This window comes from Drosophila willistoni, unplaced genomic scaffold (genome assembly GCF_018902025.1).
Source record: "Drosophila willistoni isolate 14030-0811.24 unplaced genomic scaffold, UCI_dwil_1.1 Seg373, whole genome shotgun sequence".
NCBI lineage: Eukaryota > Metazoa > Arthropoda > Insecta > Diptera > Drosophilidae > Drosophila > Drosophila willistoni.
This window is the reverse complement of record NW_025814318.1, coordinates 66,234-94,194: the sequence shown is the minus strand read 5'-3', so window position 1 is coordinate 94,194 and position 27,961 is coordinate 66,234. Positions and strand designations below refer to the sequence as shown.

Sequence of the window (27,961 nt, the reverse complement as noted above, 5' to 3'; positions counted from 1 at the left end):
CATTTTCTGTGGTTTTTCCAAAACCAAAAAAAAGCGCACAAACTCGGTGTTCGTCGGTAAGATCGTCCCCTGAGTATGTCTACGGAGCCGTCCAAGACTGCGCCGAAGTCTAACAGTCTGTCGTCTCCCTCTGCAACTCCGGAGAAGGTTCGGCCTCCGATAACTCCGGTGACCGTGAAGCGTACGGATATTTCGCGCAAGTTCTCGTCTGTTCGCAGCCGCAGCGAATCCCCAAGATCCCGTCCGTCTTCGTCCAGCCTACCTAAGGGTCGCAGATTCTCGGTTAAAGACTCGAGTGAACACAAAGGTCGTTCCAAGCTTTCAACCCAGACCTAGATCCAGCACGTTGTTGTGACGCACTGTTCTGACGCTCCCGTCACCCGATCCGTATCACAACAGCGCAGAGAACACTCCAGAATGTCCCTCTCCGATTTCATTCTGGCGTGCGACGCATTGACTCTGTTTGTCACAAGTGGAGAAGCTCTATCACTTGAACACCAAGACGCGAGGGGAAGCGAGAACCATCGTGGCTAAGTCCCCCCTGACCAGGGGCGTAGCGAGGGGGGGTTTGTGGGGTGTGACACATTCCATGCCAAGTTCATCGGAACAACACATTTGTTGAAACAGCATGCAATGCAAGTGTTTTTATTTCAGAGTTTTTCAATGTTTTAGAAGCTTTGTATGTATTTTTCTATGGTAACACAAAACGTTTCCAAAGTTTAAGTGAAGAATTGAAAAGTATTGAAAATTCATTGCAATTGAAAAATTTGTCGAAAACTCGATGGACTGCTAGAGCTGAGTCAGTCAAAGCCATGTGGATTTCTTTTGAAGGAATTGTGGACGTTTTGAAAAATATGATAAACGATCCAGAATTTTTCGATTCTCGTACACGTACGTCCGCTTCTGGTTTGCTCAAAAAAATTCTGGATTTTTATTTTATCAGCTCGTTATTTTTTTGCAAAAATGTCATGTTCAAAGTCAAACATTTGACGGAAAATGTGGAGGCAGTAGAATTGAACGTTATTGATGCTTTTTTATTGATTCAAAGTACAAGCGCATCATTTGAACAAATGGACGATGACGACCAGATCAATGCATTGATAAATAGCTCGGCTGTATTTACTGAAAAATTGAAGATTAATCCTCGAGACAATTTTTCGAAACGTCACAAAACGCGTCATGTACCAATAAAGTATGATGTAAATCCAGAAACAGCTCACAATTTTGACATTTTATCGAAAAGAATTAAGGACTGTGCTTCAAGTTTTCCACAATTGCATTCAAGAAAACTTGAAAGACACTTTTTCAACATTTGCGTGTGTCCAGAAAGTTTTCCAAATTCCAATTGACAGAAGAAATGTCACAATGAATTCAATCGAATCCATTGTGCAATTAGAACCCTTTTATTTTAGCGAGGAACCAGAATGTTTGCTTGCTGAGTTGCAAATTCTTTTCGATTCATGTAAAGAGTGTACGAATTTCAAAGATATTTCGGAAGTTGTGTTTAAGTTGAAACCTGTGATTCCCTTAGCCTACAAACTTGTTGTTTTATTTTGACTGCTCCTGTAACATCAGCTTCTTGTGAATGATCATTTAGTAAATTGAAATTGGTTTTCAATCATTTGCGAACAACGATGGGAGATGATCGGTTGAATGGATTGATGCTACTTTATTCTTCAAACGATAAGGTAGACGACACAAACTCGTAGAAAAATGGTCGTTATTGAAACACCGCAGAGTGAAAATTTAAATAGAATAGAATAAAAGGAACTTAGAAATATTTATCGACCATTTCTGCGCAATGTTAGTTTTAGTTACACATTCATGTACGTACCAAATGCTGTAGTTATAATTTTTGCCAAATTATCTTCAAAGAATAAATTCCTTATATACTGACCTTGTTTTATCGAAGTAAATTTACGGACGCCAATTCAATGAGAATCACCCCCCCATTATCGACAACCTCACTACGCCCCTGCCCCTGACGAATGAGGGTTTCCAGGCCGCGTGGGAGAACCTCACCGCACGGTACGAAAATAGCCGTCTGCTTGTCATGACTCAAGCCAGACAACTCCTTCAGATTCCCGCGGTGGCACAAGAGTCGGGCAAATCCTTGCGAGAGCTGCAGACTGCGTTTTAAGGGTATCTTACCGCGCTTGAGCGTTTGGGTGTTAGTACTGAGAATTGGGATGTCTTACTTATCGCCATCTGCACTAGCAAATTGCCGAAGGCCACAATCCTCCTGTGGGAGCAATCAGTGCCAAATAAGACTGTCGTCTCAACTTGGTCCGATTTGAACCAATTTCTTACCGATTGGTATCGTGTCCTGGATGCCACCGAAGAACATAAGTCGTCCCCAAGTGTGCAAGCCATCCCCATTGGCCCCCGCAAATCCTCTGCAACGATGAAGGTCCAAGCGTTTTCCGCGAAAGCTCAGCTCAAACCGGCGTCTTGTAAGCTGTGCCATCGGGAGAATCACCCAATACGGCTCTGCCCTAGTTTTCTTGATATGCCTGTTCAGAGGCGTCTGGAAACCATTAGACAGCAGGGACTTTGTCTGAACTGTTTTGCCCGCGATCATCAAGTGAAGGGCTGCTCCAGTGCGCATAATTGCCATACCTGCAAGGAACGTCATCATACTCTGTTGCATCCTAGTGATGTGTCCGTGCCCTCGCCGTCCGCTGCGCAAGTCCCACCATCCAGCGCCACAGAGCGTCCGTCCACGGGCAACCAGCTCACAAATGCTCAAAGTTATTTTCCATCTACCCCAGTCAGAGGCCTTTTAGGCACTGCGATTGTCACTCTGCACCATCGTGGTGTGGATCACCATATTCGGGCGTTGATCGACTCTGGGGCCGATTCAACTTTTCTCTCCGAGCGTGTCTTCAACATGGTCCAGCCCCCCTTCTACACAGTAGACGCCGCGGTTTCTGGCATGGGCCAGAGCGATGGAGGCTGCGCCGACAAGGTGTGTCTGCTAATGCTGTCTCCCTCGTGTGACAGACTGAACAAGATTGAGGTCTCCGCCCTGGTCGTATCCAAATTGTCAGGGGCCATTCCAACGGCTCCATTCCTTAACACGGTTCCGACGCAGTGCCTCGTAAGTTAGTCCAGAAGCAAAACTTGAGGTACTCCTCACCAAGTTTTGGGAGGTGGAAGACCTTCCCGCAAAGCCGGAAAAGGAGGATGACGTATTCTGCGAGCGGAACTTACAGGAGACCACCCAAAGAGGGAAGGACGGCCGATATGTTGTGCCCCTACCGTTCAAAGGTCCGAATAGCATTGACTTGGGCCACTCAAGACAGATCGCGCTGGCTCAATTCCTGCGGAATGAAGCACGCCTGCTCAAGGATCCCGTCCTAAGAACGCAGTATGATGCCATTATTCAAAAGTACGAGGAATTGGGTCATATGATTCGGGTGACGCCGCCTCAAGATGGGAAAAACTTCTATCACCCCCATTACGCGGTGTTTAAGCCCGATAGCACCACCACCAAGGTACGCGCCCCTCCACACGAGGCGTCAGCCTCAACGATGTCTTGCACACCGGCCCTACTCTTCAGACCGATCTCACGCTTCAGGTACTGAAATGGCAGTTCTTTCAATTCGTTTTCAACGCTGACATAACGCAGATGTATCGACAAATCCGATTCGACCCCAGGCATACCCCCTTTCAGCGGATCCTCTACCGAGACCGCTGCGGCAATATTCAGGATTATGAGCTACAAACTGTCACGTTTGGGGTTAACTGCGCGCCATTCTTGGCGATCCGAGTCCTTTTACAACTGGCACAAGACGTGCAAGCGATGTATCCTCAGGCGAGCGAAATCCTTCGGAACTACATGTATGTTGATGATGTCCTTGCCGGCGCTCACACTGAAGCCGACGCCCGTCTCGCCATACGAGAGCTTCAAGCTGCCCTCCAATCTGCGGGCTTCCCGCTTCGGAAGTGGACTTCCAATAGGAAGGAAGTACTTCAAGCCATTCCGAGAGAGCACCTGCTGCGAGAGGACTAGCCCCATTTGTCATCCGAGCGAAGATATTCATGCAACAAATCTGGCTTACCGAACTGGGCTGGGATGATGTTCTGCCGCCTCTCCTGCTGCAGCAATGGCACGAATTCCTGCAGGATTACCCAGGCCTCAGTCGACTCCGCATTCCCCGTTGGCTAAACACCAGCGATAAGCTCTTGTGGGAGCTTCATGGCTTCTGTGACGCGTCACAGAAAGCGTATGGAGCAGCTCTATATGTGCGGGTTCGGTGCGGCGATCAAGTAGCCGTCCATTTATTAACGGCTAAGACCCGTGTAGCTCCAGTCAAAACAGTCTCGCTGCCTCGGCTGGAGTTGTGCGGAGCGGTTTTGCTAGCCGATCTCTGGGCGTCGATCGTTCCTGAACTCCCAATCCCACCTGCAACCTCCCAGTTTTGGACCGACTCTACCATCGTGTTGGCTTGGCTCAATAAACCCCCGTGCAGTTGGTCCACCTTCGTGGCCAATCGGGTATCCAGCATCTCCAAAAGCACCAGTGGCCAAAGCTGGTCACATGTGCGCTCCGAGGACAACCCCGCTGATCTGGCGAGCCGTGGGGTCTCCGCGGCCGAGTTATCGGCCAGCAGACTCTGGTGGCATGGGCCGGACTGGCTCCAGCGAGCCCCCGAGTATTGGCCAACTCCCCATAACGAACTCCCAGACACCCAGCTGGAGCAACGAGTCCAGTGCCACACCACCGCGACCACCCTACTCGAGGACGTCATCCTACGCTTCGCCACCAAAAGGATTTCGACGCCTTCCACGGTCCGCCTCACCAATGACGAACTTCTCTCCGCCGAGCGCGCCTTGATTCGGACCTCTCAGCGTTGGGAATACCTCGCGGATATACGGGCCCTGGGTGAAGGGCGACCCCTGCTATCATCCAGCACGCTACTCAATCTGAATCCATTTCTCGACCAGCATGGGATACTCCGCTCCTGCGGACGACTCCGGGCCGCTGAGTCCCTCCGATATGATGAACGTCACGCTCCATGGCGGCAATCAACTGATGGTGCGGTATCTGCGCACCAAATTCTGGATCCCACGGATCAAGAACATGGTGAAGTCCCACATCAAGGGGTGTAAAGTCTGCATCGTTCATCGTCGACGCCTACAGACTCAGATGATGGGTGATCTCCCTCGAGAACGCATCACGTACTCCAGGCCCTTCACCCACACGGGCATTGACTACGCAGGGTCGTTCGAGATCAAAAATTACACCGGGCGTGCGTGTCTCTTAACTAAGGGTTATGTCTGCGTCTTTGTGTGTTTCAGCACGAAGGCGATCCATCTATAGGCTACCTCCGACCTCACCACTGAACGATTTCTTGCAGCCTTCTCTCGGTTTGTCGCACGGAGACAATGCCCACAGCGCATTTACTCCGACAATGGCAAAACCTTCGTAGGGGCCTCAAATGCGCTCGAAAAATATTTCCTGAACGCCACCAAGCTTGATATAATGAAGGCACTTCCCCAGCACATGGCGCTTAGGGCGAATTGAGCGCACTCTGCCCGTCACCACAGCGTGTGGGTCTATCCGAAGACCCGTAGCGAAGCTCATTCTGTAGCAAGACAGCAAAAAAACCTTATCGTGACTCCCAATCCCTCTATGTTCCGTCCGAATGTCCTCGTCTCCGTGCATGTTGTTCGTTCCCGTGCATCGACTAATCTACTCCCCCCTACGTAATTTCTTTCCTTGCAGTTCGTTCAGCTCGCCCCTCCATAGCGACTTGGCCCCCACGCGTCTGCCACACCACCGCAGCATCCGGTCCCTGTGGTTGGCTGTGACCAAGGTCGGGGTCGACCAAGCCTGCATGGCCGTCCTCGGGAAGTGTCGGCGCCGCTCCGGCAGAAATTCGCCACCCTGATCCTGCCCGACCCCTATTTCTATCGGCCGGCGTCGGTGTCCGTAGTACTCGGGGCAGACCTCTATCCTGAGGTCATCCAACCAGGCTGTGTGCCCGGTCATAGCGTTCACGCTCATATGTTCACGCCACCGGGTGAACAGCAGTGAGCGGCGAAGAGCAGTGAGGAGTGAGGAGGGTTTTTTGATCCTCGGCATCTACGGTCACACCAGGAGGAGTGACTTGATTTTTCCCATAGGCATCGCCATTTATTCAAATACTAGATTTTAACCCGAACACCCGTTCTTCTACTGTAATTTGTCTTTTTCTCGATTTGTAAATTTGTTCAACCCGCAGCCATCTCGTTAAAGAAATAAATCATAATTGAATTAAAACGAAATTTTTCGCGCGTTTTAATTATTTTACTCACGCACCAGACCCCTGAAGACATTGGCACCCGCCAACCACTTGCGGCTTATTTGGGTCCTTCCGCCCCTCCACAAACTGGCATTAATTCTCGACTTTCGGATAACAATTCCTCCAAATTTAGAACAACAGGCTCAGCAAACCGATCACCTAATGAATGTGCTATATACTTTCTACTTTGTGCAATGTTTCTATCCTAACTAATGGCGAAAGATTAGAAAGTTGTACCAGATTAAGCCACGTTTCGTCTGTCACCCAGCGAAATGGGACTGGTGGTCAATCATTTAAATTTAATGCAGCTCCGCCTTTAATAAATGTTTGAAACTCATCAAATGTTATTAGCTCCATCTGGTTATCAATGCTCAATGCCATTAGAAGCACCAAGAGGAATTTATCCTTTTCATAAAGACCTCTGGATTTGTATCGATAAATTTCAAATGTTAAATAATTAATTATTCTTCTGATTCGTTTTTGAGTTATGTGAGTCTTTGCCGAATTATGCATAGATGCATCAAACCTCTCTAAAAACTGAACCAAAGATGTCTGATACATATTGTTCACTATAGCCATACTACATACAAGAAAATACAAAACACTACCTCGAGTGGCGACCGAACGATATTCCTCACGTGCAGCATTTATTTTGGCCTCAGTAACTTTGGCAATTTCAATCTTTTCTTTCACCTAGAACGCGGTGTTTCTGCTAGTATTCAAGACATCGATCTGATCTGGTTGCTTATTTGATTGCAGCCATAGCGAGCAAATATAATTTAAATCAGTACGATTAATTTTCTTGTATACTGGACATGTATATAGTTTCGGATTTTTTGTAGATGTTGAATTAATTGCATATATGTGGACTACAGGCATAAGCGTAAACAAAACTTTTTTTGTCGCCTCAACTAAGCGAGAAGTGCGCCTATCCCAACCTGCACCATCAACGTACAATCCGTATATAAAAACACCCTCCTTAGGCGGCTTTTTGCACTCTTCGAGACCAATTTTAAGAACGTCGTTATGCATATTGACTTGATCTAAAGCGAAGCTCATTCTGTAGCAAGACAGCAAAAAAACCTTATCGTGACTCCCAATCCCTCTATGTTCCGTCCGAATGTCCTCGTCTCCGTGCATGTTGTTCGTTCCCGTGCATCGACTAATCTACTCCCCCCTACGTAATTTCTTTCCTTGCAGTTCGTTCAGCTCGCCCCTCCATAGCGACTTGGCCCCCACGCGTCTGCCACACCACCGCAGCATCCGGTCCCTGTGGTTGGCTGTGACCAAGGTCGGGGTCGACCAAGCCTGCACGGCCGTCCTCGGGAAGTGTCGGCGCCGCTCCGGCAGAAATTCGCCACCCTGATCCTGCCCGACCCCTATTTCTATCGGCCGGCGTCGGTGTCCGTAGTACTCGGGGCAGACCTCTATCCTGAGGTCATCCAACCAGGCTGTGTGCCCGGTCATAGCGTTCACGCTCATATGTTCACGCCACCGGGTGAACAGCAGTGAGCGGCGAAGAGCAGTGAGGAGTGAGGAGGGTTTTTTGATCCTCGGCATCTACGGTCACACCAGGAGGAGTGACTTGATTTTTCCCATGGGCATCGCCATTTATTCAAATACTAGATTTTAACCCGAACACCCGTTCTTCTACTGTAATTTGTCTTTTTCTCGATTTGTAAATTTGTTCAACCCGCAGCCATCTCGTTAAAGAAATAAATCATAATTGAATTAAAACGAAATTTTTCGCGCGTTTTAATTATTTTACTCACGCACCAGACCCCTGAAGACATTGGCACCCGCCAACCACTTGCGGCTTATTTGGGTCCTTCCGCCCCTCCACAAACAGGCATTAATTCTCGACTTTCGGATAACAATTCCTCCAAATTTAGAACAACAGGCTCAGCAAACCGATCACCTAATGAATGTGCTATATACTTTCTACTTTGTGCAATGTTTCTATCCTAACTAATGGCGAAAGATTAGAAAGTTGTACCAGATTAAGCCACGTTTCGTCTGTCACCCAGCGAAATGGGACTGGTGGTCAATCATTTAAATTTAATGCAGCTCCGCCTTTAATAAATGTTTGAAACTCATCAAATGTTATTAGCTCCATCTGGTTATCAATGCTCAATGCCATTAGAAGCACCAAGAGGAATTTATCCTTTTCATAAAGACCTCTGGATTTGTATCGATAAATTTCAAATGTTAAATAATTAATTATTCTTCTGATTCGTTTTTGAGTTATGTGAGTCTTTGCCGAATTATGCATAGATGCATCAAACCTCTCTAAAAACTGAACCAAAGATGTCTGATACATATTGTTCACTATAGCCATACTACATACAAGAAAATACAAAACACTACCTCGAGTGGCGACCGAACGATATTCCTCACGTGCAGCATTTATTTTGGCCTCAGTAACTTTGGCAATTTCAATCTTTTCTTTCACCTAGAACGCGGTGTTTCTGCTAGTATTCAAGACATCGATTACTGTTACGTCATCAAGTAAACTTCCCTGTGTCGTCGAAAGTTTATGCAGTAAGTTGACTCCAATTCTTTCATTTTTTTCATATTGCCAGTAACTGTCTCAACTAGCTATACACGTTCATCTTCTAAGTCTTTTCTTTCTGCAAGAATGACACGACCTAATAATTGATCCTCAAGACCACGCATTGTCACAGTAAAATCAATAATTGAAGTACGCGCAAAAATTTCTGGAGTATAAGCTGGATTAGGGAGTTTGGTTGTTATATAACATCTAAACCCTGCATTCCAGTCTACTTCTTTATCTCCAATTTTAAATTTTGGTTTAAATCTAGTACATTCATGTTTTTCCCATGGTCAATTATACGTGGCATGTTCACGGGTCGGTAGACCATCTGCGTTGTTTGTTTTTGCGCCTGATAATAAAACAAAAAATGTCGTGTATCACAAGGTAATTAAGTGAAGAGCAACCTATGTACTAAATACAGAAATAATAATGAATAATTAATGTAGTTATTTAATTTTTTTTTGTATTTTTTCCAAAAAAACAAAACACAATCTGCTTATTTATTGTCATTGTTAAGGCGGAACAAAGTTCGCCGGGTCTCTAGTTTGAAATATTGATATTTATTTGAACGTCTTAGGAACGAGCTTGAGGAGCGTTTCATATAGTGTCAAGGGATCTTCATTTTTACTGATTCACTGATTTTTGCCCAACTAAATGAATGGAAGATCGGCAGAATAAAGATAATTCATAATTCTGAAATTAAAACAAAAAATATTTCCCCATGTGTAGATCGTTGTCATACTTTCATAAATTGTTCTAATCTTCTCTCTTGTTCTAATTTTAAAAGACCAAATTAAAGCTTTGATTCTTTTATTATCTACTTAACGTCACATAGCAAGGCCACGCCCCTTAAAATCCAATGATCTGGTTGCTTATTTGATTGCAGCCATAGCGAGCAAATATAATTTAAATCAGTACGATTAATTTTCTTGTATACTGGACATGTATATAGTTTCGGATTTTTTGTAGATGTTGAATTAATTGCATATATGTGGACTACAGGCATAAGCGTAAACAAAACTTTGTTTGTCGCCTCAACTAAGCGAGAAGTGCGCCTATCCCAACCTGCACCATCAACGTACAATCCGTATATAAAAACACCCTCCTTAGGCGGCTTTTTGCACTCTTCGAGACCAATTTTAAGAACGTCGTTATGCATATTGACTTGATCTAAAGCCCAGCCATGATGTGCCCTAGCAACTTCTTGGCGCATTGCTGTTAAAAAACCCTGAGGATTAAAGAAGCCTGACATCCAAAATACAACTGGGCGGGATCCAAAACACCAGTTAAAAAATTGAGTGTGGCGCCCAACCCAACTGCCACGTTTGAAGACAGTTGGTATTCGAGCCATGAAAATATTGTCTACAGCATCTCGCAAGGTCTCACTCATTATTATGGTTCCTTCAACAGCTAACAAAATGTCCTTAAATGTTGTCGTACAAGCTTTATAATCTGAAATCACATAAATATTTGGTATTATCAGGCAATACGTTAAAATTAACTTACTTTTTGCATCCTATCAATTTCTTGTCGAAGGAAAATATTCATGGCACTGGAAGCTCCCATTGCAATTAGATGTTGTTTCACGTCGAACAATTCAAATGGTGCAGGTGTCTTAACTAACATCTCTCTCACCTGTTGCGGAACTCGATCTTCTCTAGTCTCCCCAGCACCCGAGGAAGATTCTATAGTAAATATAAAGTAAAAAGCGCATTTTTTGATTATTCGTTTATTGTCGTTTACCTTTAGGTTGTATGGACATTATTTCCTGTAAAATATTTCTCATGGTGTTTGTTTGATACGTAATCTCAGCATTTGAATGAAATCCATAAACTTGTGGTGGATCTACGTTTAAAATTTTATCAATAGCATTTAAATAGGCGTCCTGTTCTTGGTAGCTAAAGACCTTATATCATTTAAAAAAATGAAAGTTTTCATCAAATAGCGTGTCATGAAACCAAACACGAGTAAATGTATTAAGCAGTCTTTTATCAAAATTATCTGTAACGCGACCGCCATATTGTACTTCGCCTAACATATACCGAACTGTAACCCAGCTTATTCCTTTTCCTTGTTGTAGATCATCCAAATGATTTTGAACGAACAAACAACTTGCGTACCAATCAGATGAATTAAACTCATAAGGAATGTTCCATCCAAGGGATCCAAACTTACGTCGCTCTTGTACTATCGTATGAAGAAAAGATATGGAATAAACAAGTGGTAGATAATAGGGCGACTGCGAATAGTCCAGAAAATCCTGAGATAAATTTGTATATGTTCGTTTTAATCCAGCACGAATACCAGCAGGAGGTTCATTGGTGTATTTTAGCGACATTTGTAAAAGCGTAATAGGAAACTTTGGATGTGGCTTAGTTGTTATCCAGATGCGAAATTTAGTATTAACTATCCCTTCTTTCCCCTGTCGCTCAAGTTCCAGTAAATGATTTGTTAGTTCTACCATATATTCCAAGTCTATATGACAATTTTGTAGAAGCACCCAACCGCCGTCAATAAGACAAGATGACATCAATTTTCTTGCATGAATTTCCTGACCCTGTCCCATTGATATTGGGTGGCATTTAAGTTCATTTTTTTTTGCTAGTAATTCTAAGTTTGATGAAGGCTCGGAACCAAGAGAAAGGAAACATATCATTGGCGTTAATTCTCGACTTTCGGATAACAATTCCTCAAAATTTAGAACAACAGGCTCAGCAAACCGATCCACATGAATGTGCTATATACTTTCTACTTTCACCCAGCGAAATAGGACTCGTGGACAATCATTTAAATTTAATGCAGCTCCGCCTTTAATAAATGTTTGAAACTCATCAAATGTTATTAGCTCCATCTGGTTAACAATGATCAATGCCATTAGAAGCACTAAGAGGAATTTATCCTTTTCATAAAGACCTCTGGATTTGTATCGACAAATTTCAAATGTTAAATAATTAATTATTCTTCTGATTCGTTTTTGAGTAATGTGAGTCTGCCGAATTATGCATAGATGCATCAAACCTCTCTAAAAACTGAACCAAAGATGTCTGATACATATTGTTCACTATAGCCATACTACATACAAGAAAATACAAAACACTACCTCGAGTGGCGACCGAACGATATTCCTCACGTGCAGCATTTATTTTGGCCTCAGTAACTTTGGCAAATTCAATCTTTTCTTCACCTAGAACGCGGTGTTTCTGCTAGTATTCAATACATCGATTACTGTTACGTCATCAAGTAAACTTCCCTGTGTCGTCGAAAGTTTATGCAGTAAGTTGACTCCAATTCTTTCATTTTTTTCATATTGCCAGTAACTGTCTCAACTAGCTATACACGTTCATCTTCTAAGTCTTTTCTTTCTGCAAGAATGACGCGACCTAATAATTGATCCTCAAGACCACGCATTGTCACAGTAAAATCAATAATTGAAGTACGCGCAAAAATTTCTGGAGTATAAGCTGGATTAGGGAGTTTGGTTGTTATATAACATCTAAACCCTGCATTCCAGTCTACTTCTTTGTCTCCAATTTTAATTTTGTACTGAGTTCCAACTTTAAGTAGATTCCTATCTAACAAATTATCCAAGCAAGTGTCCAACTCTTCACCAACATCTTCGATGATGATAGGAAAACCCATACTAATTGAATCCTCAAGATAATTTCTAAAATACTTATGATTCAAGGCTGTTACAATTAAATGATTTTGCTTCTCCTTAAGTCAAAAAATCACAAGGCCAATCCTTAAAAATTTTTGTGGTTTAAATCTAGTACATTCATGTTTTTCCCATGGTCAATTATACGTGGCATGTTCACGGGTCGGTAGACCATCTGCGTTGTTTGTTTTTGCGCCTGATAATAAAACAAAAAATGTCGTGTATCACAAGGTAATTAAGTGAAGAGCAACCTATGTACTAAATACAGAAATAATAATGAATAATTAATGTAGTTATTTAATTTTTTTTTGTATTTTTTCCAAAAAAACAAAACACAATCTGCTTATTTATTGTCATTGTTAAGGCGGAACAAAGTTCGCCGGGTCTCTAGTTTGAAATATTGATATTTATTTGAACGTCTTAGGAACGAGCTTGAGGAGCGTTTCATATAGTGTCAAGGGATCTTCATTTTTACTGATTCACTGATTTTTGCCCAACTAAATGAATGGAAGATCGGCAGAATAAAGATAATTCATAATTCTGAAATTAAAACAAAAAATATTTCCCCATGTGTAGATCGTTGTCATACTTTCATAAATTGTTCTAATCTTCTCTCTTGTTCTAATTTTAAAAGACCAAATTAAAGCTTTGATTCTTTTATTATCTACTTAACGTCACATAGCAAGGCCACGCCCCTTAAAATTCAATGATCTGGTTGCTTATTTGATTGCAGCCATAGCGAGCAAATATAATTTAAATCAGTACGATTAATTTTCTTGTATACTGGACATGTATATAGTTTCGGATTTTTTGTAGATGTTGAATTAATTGCATATATGTGGACTACAGGCATAAGCGTAAACAAAACTTTGTTTGTCGCCTCAACTAAGCGAGAAGTGCGCCTATCCCAACCTGCACCATCAACGTACAATCCGTATATAAAAACACCCTCCTTAGGCGGCTTTTTGCACTCTTCGAGACCAATTTTAAGAACGTCGTTATGCATATTGACTTGATCTAAAGCCCAGCCATGATGTGCCCTAGCAACTTCTTGGCGCATTGCTGTTAAAAAACCCTGAGGATTAAAGAAGCCTGACATCCAAAATACAACTGGGCGGGATCCAAAACACCAGTTAAAAAATTGAGTGTGGCGCCCAACCCAACTGCCACGTTTGAAGACAGTTGGTATTCGAGCCATGAAAATATTGTCTACAGCATCTCGCAAGGTCTCACTCATTATTATGGTTCCTTCAACAGCTAACAACATGTCCTTAAATGTTGTCGTACAAGCTTTATAATCTGAAATCACATAAATATTTGGTATTATCAGGCAATACGTTAAAATTAACTTACTTTTTGCATCCTATCAATTTCTTGTCGAAGGAAAATATTCATGGCACTGGAAGCTCCCATTGCAATTAGATGTTGTTTCACGTCGAACAATTCAAATGGTGCAGGTGTCTTAACTAACATCTCTCTCACCTGTTGCGGAACTCGATCTTCTCTAGTCTCCCCAGCACCCGAGGAAGATTCTATAGTAAATATAAAGTAAAAAGCGCATTTTTTGATTATTCGTTTATTGTCGTTTACCTTTAGGTTGTATGGACATTATTTCCTGTAAAATATTTCTCATGGTGTTTGTTTGATACGTAATCTCAGCATTTGAATGAAATCCATAAACTTGTGGTGGATCTACGTTTAAAATTTTATCAATAGCATTTAAATAGGCGTCCTGTTCTTGGTAGCTAAAGACCTTATATCATTTAAAAAAATGAAAGTTTTCATCAAATAGCGTGTCATGAAACCAAACACGAGTAAATGTATTAAGCAGTCTTTTATCAAAATCATCTGTAACGCGACCGCCATATTGTACTTCGCCTAACATATACCGAACTGTAACCCAGCTTATTCCTTTTCCTTGTTGTAGATCATCCAAATGATTTTGAACGAACAAACAACTTGCGTACCAATCAGACGAATTAAACTCATAAGGAATGTTCCATCCAAGGGATCCAAACTTACGTCGCTCTTGTACTATCGTATGAAGAAAAGATATGGAATAAACAAGTGGTAGATAATAGGGCGACTGCGAATAGTCCAGAAAATCCTGAGATAAATTTGTATATGTTCGTTTTAATCCAGCACGAATACCAGCAGGAGGTTCATTGGTGTATTTTAGCGACATTTGTAAAAGCGTAATAGGAAACTTTGGATGTGGCTTAGTTGTTATCCAGATGCGAAATTTAGTATTAACTATCCCTTCTTTCCCCTGTCGCTCAAGTTCCAGTAAATGATTTGTTAGTTCTACCATATATTCCAAGTCTATATGACAATTTTGTAGAAGCACCCAACCGCCGTCAATAAGACAAGATGACATCAATTTTCTTGCATGAATTTCCTGACCCTGTCCCATTGATATTGGGTGGCATTTAAGTTCATTTTTTTTTGCTAGTAATTCTAAGTTTGATGAAGGGTCGGAACCAAGAGAAAGGAAACATATCATTGGCGTTAATTCTCGACTTTCGGATAACAATTCCTCAAAATTTAGAACAACAGGCTCAGCAAACCGATCCACATGAATGTGCTATATACTTTCTACTTTCACCCAGCGAAATAGGACTCGTGGACAATCATTTAAATTTAATGCAGCTCCGCCTTTAATAAATGTTTGAAACTCATCAAATGTTATTAGCTCCATCTGGTTAACAATGATCAATGCCATTAGAAGCACTAAGAGGAATTTATCCTTTTCATAAAGACCTCTGGATTTGTATCGATAAATTTCAAATGTTAAATAATTAATTATTCTTCTGATTCGTTTTTGAGTAATGTGAGTCTGCCGAATTATGCATAGATGCATCAAACCTCTCTAAAAACTGAACCAAAGATGTCTGATACATATTGTTCACTATAGCCATACTACATACAAGAAAATACAAAACACTACCTCGAGTGGCGACCGAACGATATTCCTCACGTGCAGCATTTATTTTGGCCTCAGTAACTTTGGCAAATTCAATCTTTTCTTTCACCTAGAACGCGGTGTTTCTGCTAGTATTCAATACATCGATTACTGTTACGTCATCAAGTAAACTTCCCTGTGTCGTCGAAAGTTTATGCAGTAAGTTGACTCCAATTCTTTCATTTTTTTCATATTGCCAGTAACTGTCTCAACTAGCTATACACGTTCATCTTCTAAGTCTTTTCTTTCTGCAAGAATGACGCGACCTAATAATTGATCCTCAAGACCACGCATTGTCACAGTAAAATCAATAATTGAAGTACGCGCAAAAATTTCTGGAGTATAAGCTGGATTAGGGAGTTTGGTTGTTATATAACATCTAAACCCTGCATTCCAGTCTACTTCTTTGTCTCCAATTTTAATTTTGTACTGAGTTCCAACTTTAAGTAGATTCCTATCTAACAAATTATCCAAGCAAGTGTCCAACTCTTCACCAACATCTTCGATGATGATAGGAAAACCCATACTAATTGAATCCTCAAGATAATTTCTAAAATACTTATGATTCAAGGCTGTTACAATTAAATGATTTTGCTTCTCCTTAAGTCAAAAAATCACAAGGCCAATCCTTAAAAATTTTTGTGGTTTAAATCTAGTACATTCATGTTTTTCCCATGGTCAATTATACGTGGCATGTTCACGGGTCGGTAGACCATCTGCGTTGTTTGTTTTTGCGCCTGATAATAAAACAAAAAATGTCGTGTATCACAAGGTAATTAAGTGAAGAGCAACCTATGTACTAAATACAGAAATAATAATGAATAATTAATGTAGTTATTTAATTTTTTTTTGTATTTTTTCCAAAAAAACAAAACACAATCTGCTTATTTATTGTCATTGTTAAGGCGGAACAAAGTTCGCCGGGTCTCTAGTTTGAAATATTGATATTTATTTGAACGTCTTAGGAACGAGCTTGAGGAGCGTTTCATATAGTGTCAAGGGATCTTCATTTTTACTGATTCACTGATTTTTGCCCAACTAAATGAATGGAAGATCGGCAGAATAAAGATAATTCATAATTCTGAAATTAAAACAAAAAATATTTCCCCATGTGTAGATCGTTGTCATACTTTCATAAATTGTTCTAATCTTCTCTCTTGTTCTAATTTTAAAAGACCAAATTAAAGCTTTGATTCTTTTATTATCTACTTAACGTCACATAGCAAGGCCACGCCCCTTAAAATCCAATGATCTGGTTGCTTATTTGATTGCAGCCATAGCGAGCAAATATAATTTAAATCAGTACGATTAATTTTCTTGTATACTGGACATGTATATAGTTTCGGATTTTTTGTAGATGTTGAATTAATTGCATATATGTGGACTACAGGCATAAGCGTAAACAAAACTTTGTTTGTCGCCTCAACTAAGCGAGAAGTGCGCCTATCCCAACCTGCACCATCAACGTACAATCCGTATATAAAAACACCCTCCTTAGGCGGCTTTTTGCACTCTTCGAGACCAATTTTAAGAACGTCGTTATGCATATTGACTTGATCTAAAGCCCAGCCATGATGTGCCCTAGCAACTTCTTGGCGCATTGCTGTTAAAAAACCCTGAGGATTAAAGAAGCCTGACATCCAAAATACAACTGGGCGGGATCCAAAACACCAGTTAAAAAATTGAGTGTGGCGCCCAACCCAACTGCCACGTTTGAAGACAGTTGGTATTCGAGCCATGAAAATATTGTCTACAGCATCTCGCAAGGTCTCACTCATTATTATGGTTCCTTCAACAGCTAACAAAATGTCCTTAAATGTTGTCGTACAAGCTTTATAATCTGAAATCACATAAATATTTGGTATTATCAGGCAATACGTTAAAATTAACTTACTTTTTGCATCCTATCAATTTCTTGTCGAAGGAAAATATTCATGGCACTGGAAGCTCCCATTGCAATTAGATGTTGTTTCACGTCGAACAATTCAAATGGTGCAGGTGTCTTAACTAACATCTCTCTCACCTGTTGCGGAACTCGATCTTCTCTAGTCTCCCCAGCACCCGAGGAAGATTCTATAGTAAATATAAAGTAAAAAGCGCATTTTTTGATTATTCGTTTATTGTCGTTTACCTTTAGGTTGTATGGACATTATTTCCTGTAAAATATTTCTCATGGTGTTTGTTTGATACGTAATCTCAGCATTTGAATGAAATCCATAAACTTGTGGTGGATCTACGTTTAAAATTTTATCAATAGCATTTAAATAGGCGTCCTGTTCTTGGTAGCTAAAGACCTTATATCATTTAAAAAAATGAAAGTTTTCATCAAATAGCGTGTCATGAAACCAAACACGAGTAAATGTATTAAGCAGTCTTTTATCAAAATCATCTGTAACGCGACCGCCATATTGTACTTCGCCTAACATATACCGAACTGTAACCCAGCTTATTCCTTTTCCTTGTTGTAGATCATCCAAATAATTTTGAACGAACAAACAACTTGCGTACCAATCAGACGAATTAAACTCATAAGGAATGTTCCATCCAAGGGATCCAAACTTACGTCGCTCTTGTACTATCGTATGAAGAAAAGATATGGAATAAACAAGTGGTAGATAATAGGGCGACTGCGAATAGTCCAGAAAATCCTGAGATAAATTTGTATATGTTCGTTTTAATCCAGCACGAATACCAGCAGGAGGTTCATTGGTGTATTTTAGCGACATTTGTAAAAGCGTAATAGGAAACTTTGGATGTGGCTTAGTTGTTATCCAGATGCGAAATTTAGTATTAACTATCCCTTCTTTCCCCTGTCGCTCAAGTTCCAGTAAATGATTTGTTAGTTCTACCATATATTCCAAGTCTATATGACAATTTTGTAGAAGCACCCAACCGCCGTCAATAAGACAAGATGACATCAATTTTCTTGCATGAATTTCCTGACCCTGTCCCATTGATATTGGGTGGCATTTAAGTTCATTTTTTTTTGCTAGTAATTCTAAGTTTGATGAAGGGTCGGAACCAAGAGAAAGGAAACATATCATTGGCGTTAATTCTCGACTTTCGGATAACAATTCCTCAAAATTTAGAACAACAGGCTCAGCAAACCGATCACCTAATGAATGTGCTATATACTTTCTACTTTCACCCAGCGAAATAAGACTCGTGGACAATCATTTAAATTTAATGCAGCTCCGCCTTTAATAAATGTTTGAAACTCATCAAATGTTATTAGCTCCATCTGGTTAACAATGATCAATGCCATTAGAAGCACTAAGAGGAATTTATCCTTTTCATAAAGACCTCTGGATTTGTATCGATAAATTTCAAATGTTAAATAATTAATTATTCTTCTGATTCGTTTTTGAGTAATGTGAGTCTTTGCCGAATTATGCATAGATGCATCAAACCTCTCTAAAAACTGAACCAAAGATGTCTGATACATATTGTTCACTATAGCCATACTACATACAAGAAAATACATAACACTACCTCGAGTGACGACCGAACGATATTCCTCACGTGCAGCATTTATTTTGGCCTCAGTAACTTTGGCAATTTCAATCTTTTCTTTCACCTAGAACGCGGTGTTTCTGCTAGTATTCAAGACATCGATTACTGTTACGTCATCAAGTAAACTTCCCTGTGTCGTCGAAAGTTTATGCAGTAAGTTGACTCCAATTCTTTAATTTTTTTCATATTGCCAGTAACTGTCTCAACTAGCTATACACGTTCATCTTCTAAGTCTTTTCTTTCTGCAAGAATGACACGACCTAATAATTGATCCTCAAGACCACGCATTGTCACAGTAAAATCAATAATTGAAGTACGCGCAAAAATTTCTGGAGTATAAGCTGGATTAGGGAGTTTGGTTGTTATATAACATCTAAACCCTGCATTCCAGTCTACTTCTTTGTCTCCAATTTTAATTTTGTACTGAGTTCCAACTTTCAGTAGATTCCTATCTAACAAATTATCCAAGAAAGGATCCAACTCTTCACCAACATCTTCGATGATGATAGGAAAACCCCTACTAATTGAATCCTCAAGATAATTTCTAAAATACTTATGATTCAAGGCTGTTACAATTAAATGATTTTGCTTCTCCTTATTTCAAAAAATCACAAGGCCAATCCTTAAAAATTTTTGTGGTTTAAATCTAGTACATTCATGTTTTTCCCATGGTCAATTATACGTGGCATGTTCACGGGTCGGTAGACCATCTGCGTTGTTTGTTTTTGCGCCTGATAATAAAACAAAAAATGTCGTGTATCACAAGGTAATTAAGTGAAGAGCAACCTATGTACTAAATACAGAAATAATAATGAATAATTAATGTAGTTATTTAATTTTTTTTTGTATTTTTTCCAAAAAAACAAAACACAATCTGCTTATTTATTGTCATTGTTAAGGCGGAACAAAGTTCGCCGGGTCTCTAGTTTGAAATATTGATATTTATTTGAACGTCTTAGGAACGAGCTTGAGGAGCGTTTCATATAGTGTCAAGGGATCTTCATTTTTACTGATTCACTGATTTTTGCCCAACTAAATGAATGGAAGATCGGCAGAATAAAGATAATTCATAATTCTGAAATTAAAACAAAAAATATTTCCCCATGTGTAGATCGTTGTCATACTTTCATAAATTGTTCTAATCTTCTCTCTTGTTCTAATTTTAAAAGACCAAATTAAAGCTTTGATTCTTTTATTATCTACTTAACGTCACATAGCAAGGCCACGCCCCTTAAAATTCAATGATCTGGTTGCTTATTTGATTGCAGCCATAGCGAGCAAATATAATTTAAATCAGTACGATTAATTTTCTTGTATACTGGACATGTATATAGTTTCGGATTTTTTGTAGATGTTGAATTAATTGCATATATGTGGACTACAGGCATAAGCGTAAACAAAACTTTGTTTGTCGCCTCAACTAAGCGAGAAGTGCGCCTATCCCAACCTGCACCATCAACGTACAATCCGTATATAAAAACACCCTCCTTAGGCGGCTTTTCGCACTCTTCGAGACCAATTTTAAGAACGTCGTTATGCATACTGACTTGATCTAAAGCCCAGCCATGATGTGCCCTAGCAACTTCTTTGCATTGCTGTTAAAAAACCCTGAGGATTAAAGAAGCCTGACATCCAAAATACAACTGGGCGGGATCCAAAACACCAGTTATAAAATTGAGTGTGGCGCTCATTAAGTTCAGTAAACCAGAAACCCAGACTAGATGATACCCAACTGCCACGTTTGAAGACAGTTGGTATTCGAGCCATGAAAATATTGTCTACAGCATCTCGCAAGGTCTCACTCATTATTATGGTTCCTTCAACAGCTAACAAAATGTCCTTAAATGTTGTTCGTACAAGCTTTATAATCTGAAATCACATAAATATTTGGTATTATCAGGCAATACGTTAAAATTAACTTACTTTTTGCATCCTATCAATTTCTTGTCGAAGGAAAATATTCATGGCACTGGAAGCTCCCATTGCAATTAGATGTTGTTTCACGTCGAACAAATCAAATGGTGCAGGTGTCTCAACTAACATCTCTCTCACCTGTTGCGCAACTCGATCTTCTCTAGTCTCCCCAGCACCCGAGGAAGATTCTATAGTAAATATAAAGTAAAAAGCGCATTTTTTGATTATTCGTTTATTGTCGTTTACCTTTAGGTAGTATGGACATTATTTCCTGTAAAATATTTCTCATGGTGTTTGTTTGATACGTAATCTCAGCATTTGAATGAAATCCATAAACTTGTGGTGGATCTACGTTTAAAATTTTATCAATAGCATTTAAATAGGCGTCCTGTTCTTGGTAGCTAAAGACCTTATATCCTTTAAAAAAATGAAAGTTTTCATCAAATAGCGTGTCATGAAACCAAACACGAGTAAATGTATTAAGCAGTCTTTTATCAAAATCATCTGTAACGCGACCGCCATATTGTACTTCGCCTAACATATATCGAACTGTAACCCAGCTTATTCCTTTTCCTTGTTGTAGATCATCCAAATGATTTTGAACGAACAAACAACTTGCGTACCAATCAGACGAATTAAACTCATAAGGAATGTTCCATCCAAGAGATCCAAACTTACGTCGCTCTTGTACTATCGTATGAAGAAAAGATATGGAATAAACAAGTGGTAGATAATAGGGCGACTGCGAATAGTCCAGAAAATCCTGAGATAAATTTGTATATGTTCGTTTTGATCCAGCACGAATACCAGCAGGAGGTTCATTGGTGTATTTTAGCGACATTTGTAAAAGCGTAATAGGAAACTTTGGATGTGGCTCAGTTGTTATGCAGATGCGAAATGTAGTATTAACTATCCCTTCTTTCCCCTGTCGCTCAAGTTCCAGTAAATGATTTGTTAGTTCTACCATATATTCCAAGCCTAAATGACAATTTTGTAGAAGCACCCAACCGCCGTCAATAAGACAAGATGACATCAATTTTCTTGCATGAATTTCCTGACCCTGCCCCATTGATATTGGGTGGCATTTAAGTTCATTTTTTTTTGCTAGTAATTCTATGTTTGATGAAGGGTCGGAACCAAGAGAAAGGAAACATATCATTGGCGTTAATTCTCGACTTTCGGATAACAATTCCTCAAAATTTAGAACAGGCTCAGCAAACCGATCACCTAATGAATGTGCTATATACTTTCTACTTTGTGCAATGGTTCCATCCATACACCATGAGCGTACTAAAAGCATTTTTCGGAAAGGATCTAGAGTATGGTATCCATCGGGAATTATTTCATTTTCAGGTGCATCTTTTTTATACCAGGTGAACCATGGTCTCTCATTACCACTTACTTTCGTTAAGATATGAACGAATGGCGAAAGATTAGAAAGTTGTACCAGATTAAGCCACGTTTCGTCTGTCACCCAGCGAAATGGGACTGGTGGACAATCATTTAAATTTAATGCAGCTCCGCCTTTAATAAATGTTTGAAACTCATCAAATGTTATTAGCTCCATCTGGTTATCAATGCTCAATGCCATTAGAAGCACCAAGAGGAATTTATCCTTTTCATAAAGACCTCTGGATTTGTATCGATAAACTTCAAATGTTAAATAATTAATTATTCTTCTGATTCGTTTTTGAGTTATGTGAGTCTTTGCCGAATTATGCATAGATGCATCAAACCTCTCTAAAAACTGAACCAAAGATGTCTGATACATATTGTTCACTATAGCCATACTACATACAAGAAAATACAAAACACTACCTCGAGTGGCGACCGAACGATATTCCTCACGTGCAGCATTTAGTTTGGCCTCAGTAACTTTGGCAATTTCAATCTTTTCTTTCACCTCGAACGCGGTGTTTTTGCTAGTATTTAAGACATCGATTACTGTTACTTCATCAAGTAAACTTCCCTGTGTCGTCGAAAGTTTATGCAGTAAGTTGCTCTCCAATTTATGCATTTTTTTCATATTGCCAGTAACTCTCTACTACCTGCACACGTTCATCTTCTAACTCTTTTCTTTCTGCAAGAATGACACGACCTAATAATTGATCCTCAAGACCACGCATTGTCACAGTAAAATCAATAATTGAAGTACGCGCAAAAATTTCTGGAGTATAAGCTGGATTAGGGAGTTTGGTTGTTATATAACATCTAAACCCTGCATTCCAGTCTACTTCTTTGTCTCCAATTTTAATTTTGTACTGAGTTCCAACTTTCAGTAGATTCCTATCTAACAAATTATCCAAGAAAGGATCCAACTCTTCACCAACATCTTCGATGATGATAGGAAAACCCCTACTAATTGAATCCTCAAGATGATTTCTATAATACTTATGATTCAAGGCTGTTACAATTAAATGATTTTGCTTCTCCTTATTTCAAAAAATTTTCCCATGGTCAATTATACGTGGCATGTTCACGGGTCGGAAGACCATCTGCGTTGTTTGTTTTTGCGCCTGATAATAAAACAAAAAATGTCGTGTATCACAAGGTAATTAAGTGAAGAGCAACCTATGTACTAAATACAGAAATAATAATGAATAATTAATGTAGTTATTTAATTTTTTTTTGTATTTTTTTCCAAAAAAACAAAACACAATCTGCTTATTTATTGTCATTGTTAAGGCGGAACAAAGTTCGCCGGGTCTCTAGTTTGAAATATTGATATTTATTTGAACGTCTTAGGAACGAGCTTGAGGAGCGTTTCATATAGTGTCAAGGGATCTTCATTTTTACTGATTCACTGATTTTTGCCCAACTAAATGAATGGAAGATCGGCAGAATAAAGATAATTCATAATTCTGAAATTAAAACAAAAAATATTTCCCCATGTGTAGATCGTTGTCATACTTTCATAAATTGTTCTAATCTTCTCTCTTGTTCTAATTTTAAAAGACCAAATTAAAGCTTTGATTCTTTTATTATCTACTTAACGTCACATAGCAAGGCCACGCCCCTTAAAATCCAATGATCTGGTTGCTTATTTGATTGCAGCCATAGCGAGCAAATATAATTTAAATCAGTACGATTAATTTTCTTGTATACTGGACATGTATATAGTTTCGGATTTTTTGTAGATGTTGAATTAATTGCATATATGTGGACTACAGGCATAAGCGTAAACAAAACTTTGTTTGTCGCCTCAACTAAGCGAGAAGTGCGCCTATCCCAACCTGCACCATCAACGTACAATCCGTATATAAAAACACCCTCCTTAGGCGGCTTTTTGCACTCTTCGAGACCAATCTTAAGAACGTCGTTATGCATACTGACTTGATCTAAAGCCCAGCCATGATGTGCCCTAGCAACTTCTTGGCGCATTGCTGTTAAAAAACCCTGAGGATTAAAGAAGCCTGACATCCAAAATACAACTGGGCGGGATCCAAAACACCAGTTATAAAATTGAGTGTGGCGCTCAATAAGTTCAGTAAACCAGAAACCCAGACTAGATGATACCCAACTGCCACGTTTGAAGACAGTTGGTATTCGAGCCATGAAAATATTGTCTACAGCGTCTCGCAAGGTCTCACTCATTATTATGGTTCCTTCAACAGCTAACAAAATGTCCTTAAATGTTGTTCGTACAAGCTTTATAATCTGAAATCACATAAATATTTGGTATTATCAGGCAATACGTTAAAATTAACTTACTTTTTGCATCCTATCAATTTCTTGTCGAAGGAAAATATTCATGGCACTGGAAGCTCCCATTGCAATTAGATGTTGTTTCACGTCGAACAAATCAAATGGTGCAGGTGTCTTAACTAACATCTCTCTCACCTGTTGCGCAACTCGATCTTCTCTAGTCTCCCCAGCACCCGAGGAAGATTCTATAGTAAATATAAAGTTAAAAGCGCAGTTTTTGATTATTAGTTTATTGTCGTTTACCTTTAGGTTGTATGGACATTATTTCCTCTAAAATATTTCTCATGGTGTTTGTTTGATACGTAATCTCAGCATTTGAATGAAATCCATAAACTTGTGGTGGATCTACGTTTAACATTTTATCAATAGCATTTAAATAGGCGTCCTGTTCTTTGTAGCTGAAGACCTTATATCCTTTAAAAAATTGAAAGTTTTCATCAAATAGAGTGTCATGAAACCAAACACGAGTAAATGTATTAAGCAGTCTTTTATCAAAATCATCTGTAACGCGACCGCCATATTGTACTTCGCCTAACATATACCGAACTGTAACCCAGCTTATTCCTTTTCCTTGTTCTAGATCATCCAAATGATTTTGAACGAACAAACAACTTGCGTACCAATCAGACGAATTAAACTCATAAGGAATGTTCCATCCAAGGGATCCAAACTTACGTCGCTCTTGTACTATCGTATGAAGAAAAGATATTGAATAAACAAGTGGTAGATAATAGGGCGACTGCGAATAGTCAAGAAAATCCTGAGATAAATTTGTATATGTTCGTTTTAATCCAGCACGAATACCAGCAGGAGGTTCATTGGTGTATTTTAGCGACATTTGTAAAAGCGTAATAGGAAACTTTGGATGTGGCTCAGTTGTTATCCAGATGCGAAATGTAGTATTAACTATCCCTTCTTTCCCCTGTCGCTCAAGTTCCAGTAAATGATTTGTTAGTTCTACCATATATTCCAAGCCTAAATGACAATTTTGTAGAAGCACCCAACCGCCGTCAATAAGACAAGATGACATCAATTTTCTTGCATGAATTTCCTGACCCTGCCCCATTGATATTGGGTGGCATTTAAGTTCATTTTTTTTTGCTAGTAATTCTATGTTTGATGAAGGGTCGGAACCAAGAGAAAGGAAACATATCATTGGCGTTAATTCTCGACTTTCGGATAACAATTCCTCAAAATTTAGAACAACAGGCTCAGCAAACCGATCACCTAATGAATGTGCTATATACTTTCTACTTTGTGCAATGGTTCTATCCATACACCATGAGCGTACTAAAAGCATTTTTCGGAAAGGATCTAGAGTATGGTATCCATCGGGAATTATTTCATTTTCAGGTGCATCTTTTTTATACCAGGTGAACCATGGTCTCTCATTACCACTTACTTTCGTTAAGATATGAACGAATGGCGAAAGATTAGAAAGTTGTACCAGATTAAGCCACGTTTCGTCTGTCACCCAGCGAAATGGGACTGGTGGACAATCATTTAAATTTAATGCAGCTCCGCCTTTAATAAATGTTTGAAACTCATCAAATGTTATTAGCTCCATCTGGTTATCAATGCTCAATGCCATTAGAAGCACCAAGAGGAATTTATCCTTTTCATAAAGACCTCTGGATTTGTATCGATAAACTTCAAATGTTAAATAATTAATTATTCTTCTGATTCGTTTTTGAGTTATGTGAGTCTTTGCCGAATTATGCATAGATGCATCAAACCTCTCTAAGAACTGAACCAAAGATGTCTGATACATATTGTTCACTATAGCCATACTACATACAAGAAAATACAAAACACTACCTCGAGTGGCGACCGAACGATATTCCTCACGTGCAGCATTTATTTTGGCCTCAGTAACTTTGGCAATTTCAATCTTTTCTTTCACCTCGAACGCGGTGTTTTTGCTAGTATTTAAGACATCGATTACTGTTACGTCATCAAGTAAACTTCCCTGTGTCGTCGAAAGTTTATGCAGTAAGTTGCTCTCCAATTCTTTCATTTTTTTCATATTGCCAGTAACTGTCTCAACTAGCTGTACACGTTCATCTTCTAACTCTTTTCTTTCTGCAAGAATGACACGACCTAATAATTGATCCTCAAGACCACGCATTGTCACAGTAAAATCAATAATTGAAGTACGCGCAAAAATTTCTGGAGTATAAGCTGGATTAGGGAGTTTGGTTGTTATATAACATCTAAACCCTGCATTCCAGTCTACTTCTTTGTCTCCAATTTTAATTTTGTACTGAGTTCCAACTTTCAGTAGATTCCTATCTAACAAATTATCCAAGCAAGGATCCAACTCTTCACCAACATCTTCGATGATGATAGGAAAACCCATACTAATTGAATCCTCAAGATGATTTCTAAAATACTTATGATTCAAGGCTGTTACAATTAAATGATTTTGCTTCTCCTTATTTTTTATCCAAACTTTTCCTTGAGATTGCGGATCTATTAGTAATGGAAACCGCATAGCCTTTGTCGCAATAATACCATTTTGTACAGAAAGCTCATCAGTTGGTAGTCCTTGAATATTCCATTCACCAATTTGTGAACGATCTGTAAGGTTTTCAATAATATTAACATTTGCAGATATAGGAATCATTTTTTCAAATATTTGTCTCATCCAAAGGTTTTGAAGATCACTTCTAAATTCCTGATTGAAAGGTCCAGTGTAGGATAGAAATGCTGTTAATAATATAACATCTCCAACTAAGCGGTCAGTTTCGCTCTTAAACGAAGCAATCTGTTCAGTCCACCGTATTTTTTCTCCCGCTAGACCACCTATTAAAGCTGTTGCGGCGTCCATTTTATCTTGACACTTTTTGGCCTCTTCTAGAACCGCATCTTTTTTAGAAACAGCTTCTTCCAAAGTTTTTTGAACTTCTGATAACTCTAGTTCTTTTTGCTGTAACAGTTCTTCAGCTTCCTCTAGATCACTGGACGCTTTTTGATATTTGGCTTCTTGTACAGCAAGGTTTGCTTTGAGTGGCAGAACTTCTTTGTTCACTTCAAAGTATTTGGCCATTGCCATCGTCCATGACAATAACCCGGCTACATTTCCACAAGCTACTTTAGCCGCTTCAAAAGTATATTGTCTGAAAACAAATAATGTAGTTTAATAAATATATGTATTCTTAACACAAAGAAACATTGTTAATAAATAAGACTAAATAAGGAAATCACATCCTTAAATAATATCGAAATAAATAATAATTTTGGCCCAAAACAATTAGTGTATTTTGTGTGTGTGTGAAGTTCGCAAGTGAACAGAAAATTGTTAAAATTGCATGCATTAACGTGTAATACATATACAAATCAAGGTTGTTGGCGAACGAATTTCACAA

General features: G+C 39.5%; 2 protein-coding genes across 2 annotated transcripts; both read right to left on the bottom strand.

Moving 5' to 3' along the window:
• Positions 1-8,107: 8,107 nt before the first annotated feature.
• Positions 8,108-27,706, bottom strand: LOC124461348 (dynein axonemal heavy chain 5-like). The gene is made up of 2 exons (XM_047012876.1): positions 25,858-27,706; positions 8,108-8,245 (listed from the first exon to the last, which is right to left on the bottom strand). The coding sequence occupies exons 1-2, from the start codon at positions 27,646-27,648 to the stop codon at positions 8,108-8,110; spliced, it is 1,929 nt and encodes a 642-aa protein (XP_046868832.1). The 5' UTR covers positions 27,649-27,706.
• On the bottom strand, positions 20,493-21,076 carry LOC124461347 (dynein axonemal heavy chain 8-like). Its single transcript, XM_047012874.1, has 2 exons — positions 20,898-21,076; positions 20,493-20,843 (listed from the first exon to the last, which is right to left on the bottom strand). The coding sequence occupies exons 1-2, from the start codon at positions 21,015-21,017 to the stop codon at positions 20,550-20,552; spliced, it is 414 nt and encodes a 137-aa protein (XP_046868830.1). The 5' UTR covers positions 21,018-21,076; the 3' UTR covers positions 20,493-20,549.
• Positions 27,707-27,961: the final 255 nt, after the last annotated feature.